Source organism: Monoraphidium neglectum, assembly GCF_000611645.1.
Source record: "Monoraphidium neglectum strain SAG 48.87 unplaced genomic scaffold scaffold02967, whole genome shotgun sequence".
In the NCBI taxonomy this organism is placed as follows: Eukaryota; Viridiplantae; Chlorophyta; class Chlorophyceae; order Sphaeropleales; family Selenastraceae; genus Monoraphidium; species Monoraphidium neglectum.
The window spans coordinates 1-7,614 of record NW_014010661.1 but is presented as its reverse complement, the minus strand read 5'-3'; the positions used below and the strand labels follow the sequence as shown (position 1 = coordinate 7,614).

The window sequence follows — 7,614 nt, the reverse complement described above, 5'->3', positions numbered from 1 at the left end:
CGCCACTGCCGGTCAAACAGGAACTGGACGGCCACGAACTCGTCGATCTCTGCGGCATGCGCCGCGCGCGCCTTCTTGATCGCCCCCGCCTCCCGCAGCCGCAGCGGCTCCGGCCAGAACCACCACTCCTTGTTTTCGAGGTCAGGCCGCTTCCGGAGGGCGTCGAACAGCGCGGAGTCCTCGATCCAGGGGTTGGACGCCCGGAACCGCTTGAGCGACGCGCGCAGCGCCGCGAAGCGCGGCTCGGTCAGCAGCGCCTGCGCGGCCTTGGACAGCAGCGGCAGCTTGGCGGCCGCGACAGCGGCGAAGTCGACGTCGCCGCTGGCCTTGAGGCCCGCGGGGGCGTCGGACTTTGCAAGCAGGCCCTCTGTTATTAGGGCATCCAGGCTGATGAGGAGGGGGTTGCCGCAGTTGGCGTCGAGGCCGGAGTAGGGAGAGAAGTACTCGGGGTCCGGCGGCACTAGCGGCAGCACCTGCCAGCACTGCATGCCGGCGGCGGCAAGCCAGTCCAGGAAGGCCAGCGCCTCGGGCCCGAGCTCGCCGATGCCGTAGGGGCCGGGCAGCGAGGTGGGGTGCAGGATCACGCCCGCCCGGCGGCCCTTGGCGGCCCAGTCCGGCATGTTTGAGAGGGAGTCGTAGGCCGCGCCGAGCCGCGCACCGAGCGGCGCGGCGCGCTGCGCGCCGGGGTCGGCGGGCGCCGTCGGGGCGGGGGACGAGGCGTCCGGGGTGGCGGCGCAGCGGGCCGACATGCTGCGACGGGGGCTGTGCAGGCACTGGCGCTGGGGCGACGGCAGCGGGTTGGGCTGGTGCCAGGCAGCCCGTGCCGTGCAAGGGGCGAGGCCGACGCTGCCTGCGTAGCTGGCGCCAGCGCGCGGGCGGCTGCCCCGCTGCGCCGGGGCGTGCGCGCCGATGCGCTCCGTGGCCCCCTGCAGCCTACTACTGGTCAGCTGCATGCCAGCCGGCGCAACCAGCCGCAGCTGGCAGGGTCGTGCCTTCTTGGCGGCGCCGACGCTGTGATCAACCTGTGCGCCGGCGGCGGTGCAGCAGGTCTGCAGGTGCCGCGTCCTGAGCGGCCCCTTGCCTGCTTATATATCTCTGTTGTACGGGATCTCCAGGGCTTGGCCAGTCTGCGATCAAACGACAGAAAAGCCCTGGCGTTGCAGACGGCACGGGATGCAGCTGCAGAAAGGACTATGCTAAATGTGCAATGTCGACATCTCTAGAACTGATGTATGCCAATTACGGTATCCATCGAAATGTTACAGTTGGTTGATTGACAGGTGCCTTTTTCAGTGATCTCTGAGTACACCGTCATCAGCTGATCGGTAGAGGAGGAGTAGTTGATCAAGGAGTGGTTGATCAAGGACAGGCTGTTGTGCTGCTCGAAGCACAAGGAATCAGGGAACCTGCGAGGCTGCTGCCGAAAGGGGCGCAGGCAGAGGGCGTGGAGCTGCGCGCTCCTGTGGCGCTTCGGCGCTCTGGTTGCACAGCGAGAGGCCACGACCTGCAGCCTTAGCCAGGGCGGCAGCTGCGCCACACCTACAAGAAAGGACGACGCAAAGGCGCAGCGCGGTCCAGGCAGCTGGCGCAGCCGAGGGGCTGTCCTAGCGGCAGCAGTGGCTGAGCGGCTGCGGGCGCGATGTCTGCTCTGTTTGACTTCCAGTCTTTCCTGACGGTGGTGCTGCTCTTCATATGCACCTGCACCTACTACAAGCTCATTTACCCAGGCGGCCTGGTTCAGACGACGGGGTGGGTGGCTGGGTTATGATTGAGCCATGAGACATGGCAGCGAATCGGCCCCTGGTGACACTGCGTGCGGCATGCAGCTGCTTACCGGTATGCCCGCGGGTGATGGGTGCGCCATGGACAGCCTCGAAATGCGGCCGTCGCACGTTTGCTTCCTCACATGAGCACGCCGCTGCTGCCGCAGGTTCAAGGGCCTGTTTTGGAAGGCGGCTCGGATAGGTGCGGCTGTGCGGATCGAGACCCATGGGGAAACAGCAGCGCCGCACCCACGCAAACAAGCAGCAGCAAAGGGCTGTGCGGCAGTCATCACCCGCCGAACACTGTGCGGTGGCTGCCATCAAGTGGCGTGTTGTTTCGGCACAGGGGGGTGTCAGTTCTGCCACAGCGAGAGCAGCTGCTCCATCCCCGTGAGCCTGCGCCACCTCACCCCATCCCCCATCTTTCCGCTGGCGCACCTCTGAACCCGCCACGCGCACCCGCCCCCCGCCCCAAACCACCCACGCCCGCCGCAGGGGAACGGCTAAGCCCCTGGGTGTCTATCGCCTGCATTGCTATGGGCCTGTCCATCCTCTTCACCTGACAGCGCCCACCACTGCCGCCCATTGACGCGCACGCCGGCCTGGCGGACGTTGAATCGATGACGATGCGCTCGAACCGCCAGGCCCGCCAACGCATGTAATGCACAATACCTTGCCGCTGCCCTGTAACTTGTTGGGAGCTTGGGACCAAAGGGTTTGCACGCCATCCAGCCGCCACTTCAGGGGAGGGCCTCCATGTATCACAAGGCAAACTCCCAGAAAAGGCTCAAGTAGTTCTCGTCAAGCTTTCCCGTTTGTTGCAGCGGGGAAGCCATCAGCACATGTTCCAGTGCCCTAGCCTTGCTGACTGCGTCACCCCACAGCTACTGCAGTCGTCAGCGCCTCCGCGGCGATGCACGCATGGGACACCGAGTAATGCACCTGCGCCGCCGCGAGCGCCGCCGGCACGTGCTGCTCGCCAGCGGCCGCCACGCGCAGCGTGAGCGCTGAGGGCGGCGTCCCTGCGGCAGGTTGTAGTGGGTACAGGGCCGAGCAACGGCGTCAGGCTTGCGTGGAAGCGAGCCGCAGGGCGGGGCATGGGGCAGCTGCGGCCTGCTGATGAGGCAGCAGCTAAGGCCCAGGGCCCCATGGCGCGGCCCTAACAGCGAGTGAGCAGGGCTGCAATACGCGCCTGTGAGGCTGACGACCGCATGGAACCAGCGGGACAAGAGATACAGGCTGCGGGGGCCGTCCTCGCCAGCTGTGTCCGAAACAAACAGCTGGCACACACAGCCAGTCGCATCCCTGCGCTTGCGAGGCGAGCAGGCGGGGGAGGACGGCTGTGGCGACGTGAAACGTGCAGGAAGATCGCTCCTAGCCAGCCCACCGCGCTCTGTTTTCAACAGCCTGCCTTCTGCCTGGTCCTGCATCACAACACACCACACAGCACAGCACCTCTATCAAAACGAACTCCCCTCACCTGGCGTGCTCAAGCGCATCGACCAGCAGCGCGAGGGCCTTGGTCAACTCCCCATCGCGCGTGCCACGGCCGGGCTCCAGCCTGTGGGGCGCAGGCGGAGGGGCCGGGCCAACGAGGTGCGTGCCACCCTGTTTGACATTGGGTGGTGGGGGGAGGTGGCGAGGACGGCAGCGGCTGCGTCGAACAGCACACGTCCTCAGCAAAGCTGGAAGTCAACACAGCGGTCTGCGAGCTGCAGCTCAAGACAGCACCAGGGGCGTGATGGCGTGCAGGGCGTGCCTGGTGGCTGCGGTCAGTTCTGACAGGTCATCCACGATGAGGACGTCTGGGGGCCGCGGCAGCAGGTGCAGGCACGCGCCGTAGCGCCGCAGGCCCGAGAGGTCGGTTATGTACCTGAGAGGCCAGTTTGAATGAGTACGGGGTGCGGACGAGTAAGGCCAGTTCGGTTGTTGTGATGTGTGTTGCTGGAATCGTTGCATTGTCCATGTTGTGAAATAGCAAAGGTTGCCTGCGGGAGGTGGCCATGGCTGCTGCCCTGGCCTGCAACGGCTCGCCCAGGCAGCTGAGCACCATGCATGGTGTGTTCAAGGGTGTAGAGGCATGGGTTCACCCTGTCCCACTGCTAGCCTGCGCAGCGCCTCACTTGAACGCGATCGATGCGAGGGCGGGGCTGCTGCGGTGGAGGCCGCGCGGCAGCAGCGGCGGCGACTGCTCAAGCCGCGCCTGCGAGCACAGCCACACGACGCTGCGCCCCTGCGCGGCCGCGCGGCAGCTGAGGTGAAACAGCATGCTGGTCTTGCCGCTGCAGTGCGACGCGTCATAGGAGAGAGCAATGGAGGACGCGTGGATTGCGATCTTGGCGCCGCCGAAGCGGTGCACAATCACATGTCAACTGCGCCCCGAGCTTTACCTGCGAGTCACACCGCTCAGCAAAAGCCTTGATGCACCAGGTTTCAAGGGCGGCAGGCCATCGACCCGTGCCTGTAGATCTGCGTTGGTAGGAGATGCAAGAAATAGCGAAACGGAAATCGGGATCTCCATGACACCTCTTCTCGTGTGTATAACTGTAAACAGATGCGAGGGAGCTTTCAAACTGAGTGCATAAGAAGCGGTATCATACTCCTCGTCGACAGCGAGCGCCCATTGGTCACTGGTGACAGCAGGCTGACCGTCGGTCACATGGTCACTGCTTGCACTGCATGCCGCCAGCAAGTTGGTGGGGTGGCTGCCTGCACTACATGGAACTGGTAATAATAAGGGGCTACTATAGGAAGCATGACACGTGCAGCAGCAGGCAGTGACGGCAAGCAAAGGCGGCGGACGTATCCCGGGTGCAGCAGCAAGCCCGTGGCAAGACACAGATGCCAGTCCTCTGTGCCACGCTTTTCTGTGCGCTGTGCTAATTGATGAGGATCTGTGCCGCCACGAAGGTTACAGCGCCTGCTGCGGCTCTGCTTAATGAGAGGGAGTAGGGCGGAGTGCGCTTTTGGCGCGGATCTGCAGAACCTTGCTGGTGCTCCACCAGCCTTGCAACGCTGCACGCGGCGCGCTTGGCGCTGCGCGCGTCCTGTGTCAAGCTGTCCTGTTGCTTGTCCTTGAAGTGTTTGAGGGCCTGGATGAAGCATTACTCCAGGCTCGAGGTTAGTGTGGGACACAGTCCCAGATGTCAGACGAGCACGGCCTCAGCAGCGAGGCAATAAGCCATGCATACGCAACCTCGAGCTGTCAGCAACAAGCTGACCCGTAGTGCTGTTGTTGAGCGTGCTGCCCAGTTGTTTTTGCCAACAGGCCACGTGGTGATGATGACAATGCAGTGGTTCGTTACTGTGAGCCCTTCTTCCAGACTTGACTCTCACAGTATCATGCCAGAGAGTGACTCATCAAATCTCATAATCTAGAGCTCACATGACATGTAAGACTGCACCCGCGGCGTTCCCGCCCGATCGATCTAATACCTCGGATTCACGGATCCTGTTCATAACGCAACAGCAGGTGGCACAAGATTATTATAGCGGCCGTTTCCCCGGACGAAATCTTCTGCTGCCTGCGTTGCACAGCTGTCATCCACATGGCAACGGCGCCGCGCATCGCGGGCGGCGATGTCGTGTCGCTCCTCTCCCAGCCGCTGCCACCTGACAGCTGGATCTGGCCGCTTTGCATCCCCCTGAGCGAACACGCGGCCACCCAGCGCGACGGCAGCGGCGTGCGCGCCGGCGGCGCCGGGGGCGGCGTCCCAGTCAGCATCCACGGCCTGCTGGGCGGCATCGGCAGCCTGCAGCTGGTGCTGCTGCGCAACGACGGCAAGCCGCTGTGGGACCAAGCCGTGGACATCGATGAGGCAGGGTCAGCAAGGTGGGCGGGGCAAGGGGGCGAGCATGGTGCGACACTGCTTAGGCCTTGCGCTGTGCATCTTGCGCCCCAGGGGGCTCGCCCACCGCTGCCGCCGTCACAAGCCGACAGGCCTTCACCCCGCCTGGCACGCCCCTCCTCCGCAGCTTCTGGCTACCCCAGCCCCCAGAGGCAGGCGTCACGTGGCTCCTTGGCTTCTGCCCCCTGGGGCCGCTTGGCATCGCGCCTTCACCCTTCGTTGCGGGCCCTGCCGTCCCCGGCGACCCCGCGGCCCGCGCGACTTCTGCAGATAGCGCGTGCAGTTTTTTCAGCGCCGACTCGTTCTGGGACAGCGACGGCGGCGGCGTCGCAGGCGACCAACAGAGGGTCGCCGCTGCCGTCGAGGCCGGCAGTGGCGGGGGCGAGGGTGGTCACCTGGTGCTGAGCGTGCCGTTGCTGGCAGCCGAGCAGGCGGTGGCGGCCGAGGCCACACGCCTGCTGACGAGGATGCTGGACTCGCGCCAGCAGCAGGAGCAGCAGCAGGAGCAGCAGCAGGAACGGCAGGAACAGGCACAGCGACAGGTTTGGCAAGAGCAGCAGCAGCAGCAGCAGCAGCAGCAGCAGCAGCAGCAGCAGCAGCAGCAGCAGCAGCAGCAACAGAAGGAAGGGGAGCAGGGGGACGAGCAGCAGTGGCGCGACCAGCAGCGTAGGCCTGCAGCAGCAACAGCCGCGCCGTCCCCCAAGGGCCCCAAACCCCGGAGCGCTGGGCCCGCACCACCGCGAGCGCCGTCCACGCGCAGGCCCGACACACCAGGCGTCACTGGCGGGACTGAGCCTGGAGGCCTGCAGCGGGGGGCCGGGGAGAGCACTAGTTCCCAGGTGTCACCGCAGGAGCTTCACGATGAGTGGATGACTCAGCGCTTGGGGCTCTACATGGGCGACCTGGCCCAGCCCCACAGCACCAGCGCTGCCGGCCGTGGCGGGGCTGGCCCTGACGCAGGCCCAGCCGCGCAGGCGCAGGCACGTGAGCGGCGCTCGGCTGGAGAGAGGCCCACCAGCGTGGGCGCAACGCCCGCTCCGCGCGCAGGCTCGAGCGCCACTGCCGCCGTAGCGTCAGCTCCTGCGCGCGGCGCGAGCGCGCCGCCGCCCGGGCGTGCGAGCCCCTTTGCTTCCGGCCAGTCCGCCCAGGCGGGGGCCCGCGCGCCTGAGTCGATGGCGGCCGCGGCGGCGGCGGCGGCGGCCGCCCCGCGCAGGCCCAGTTTGGCGCCGGTGCTGCAGCTGGGCGGGAGCGTCTACGGGCCAGGGACCGTGCATGCGGTGGGCAATGTGTGCGCGAGCCGCATTCCAGCGGGCCCCGCACGGTTCGTTCCCTAGTATCCATTCTGCTGCGTCGTCGCCAGCGGCAGACGGCTGCGGACGGCTCTGCTGGCTCCCTCTTGTCCCGGTTTGCGCCTGCGTGCTTCGGCCTCGCACACAGCCCGGCACGTCCAGTCTCACCCTCGATCGCCTCACCCGCGCCCGTGCCGTGGACCGCGCCCCGGTAGCGCGTCTGGTTCCCTACTTGAAAACATTTGTTGCCCACCAAATGTCCCCAGGTTATTGACCGCCACTGGGTGCCGCTGACGTCAGACCTCGATTTTGTGATGACCGGCGGCGCCATGGGCGGCGGCGGCGAGCAGGAGGACGGCGCAGGCGGCGCCGCGCCGCCAGGGGAGCAGCCACACCTGATTGTGGCACGGCGGCTGCTGGCCTGGCTCGGGCAGCACGGGTGCGAGGGGCTGCAACGCTGTCTGCAGGAATGGGCGCGCACGTGGGGCCGGTCGATGTGGGTCGCAGCGGCTGCCGCGGGCGGCATGCACCGAGCTGTCAGGCCGCACAGCGCGCACCAACGGCTCGGTGTTCGCCGGTGCTGGTCTATCTGACTCCTTCTGAAAATGATGCGTTCGCGCCCCCTTACTGCCAGGGGAGTGAGCAGTCTCAAAAAGCGACTGTGTATCGCATCGACGCCCCCTCACTGTCAATCCTCCTGCCCCTCTCAACCAC

At 66.0% G+C, this 7,614-nt stretch overlaps 2 protein-coding genes across 2 annotated transcripts; one reads left to right on the top strand and one right to left on the bottom strand.

The window, feature by feature from the left end:
* Window positions 1–18: 18 nt before the first annotated feature.
* Window positions 19–953, bottom strand: MNEG_11917 (hypothetical protein; the record flags this gene model as incomplete). The annotated part of the gene is made up of 1 exon (XM_014039612.1): window positions 19–953. A coding segment is annotated over one exon (935 nt), but the record flags the coding sequence as incomplete, so codon positions are not given.
* Window positions 954–1,639: 686 nt separating this feature from the next.
* On the top strand, window positions 1,640–2,326 carry MNEG_11916 (hypothetical protein; the record flags this gene model as incomplete). Its single annotated transcript, XM_014039611.1, has 3 exons — window positions 1,640–1,749; window positions 1,931–1,965; window positions 2,259–2,326. The coding sequence occupies 3 exons, from the start codon at window positions 1,640–1,642 to the stop codon at window positions 2,324–2,326; spliced, it is 213 nt and encodes a 70-aa protein (XP_013895065.1).
* Between the last annotated feature and the right edge of the window lie 5,288 nt (window positions 2,327–7,614).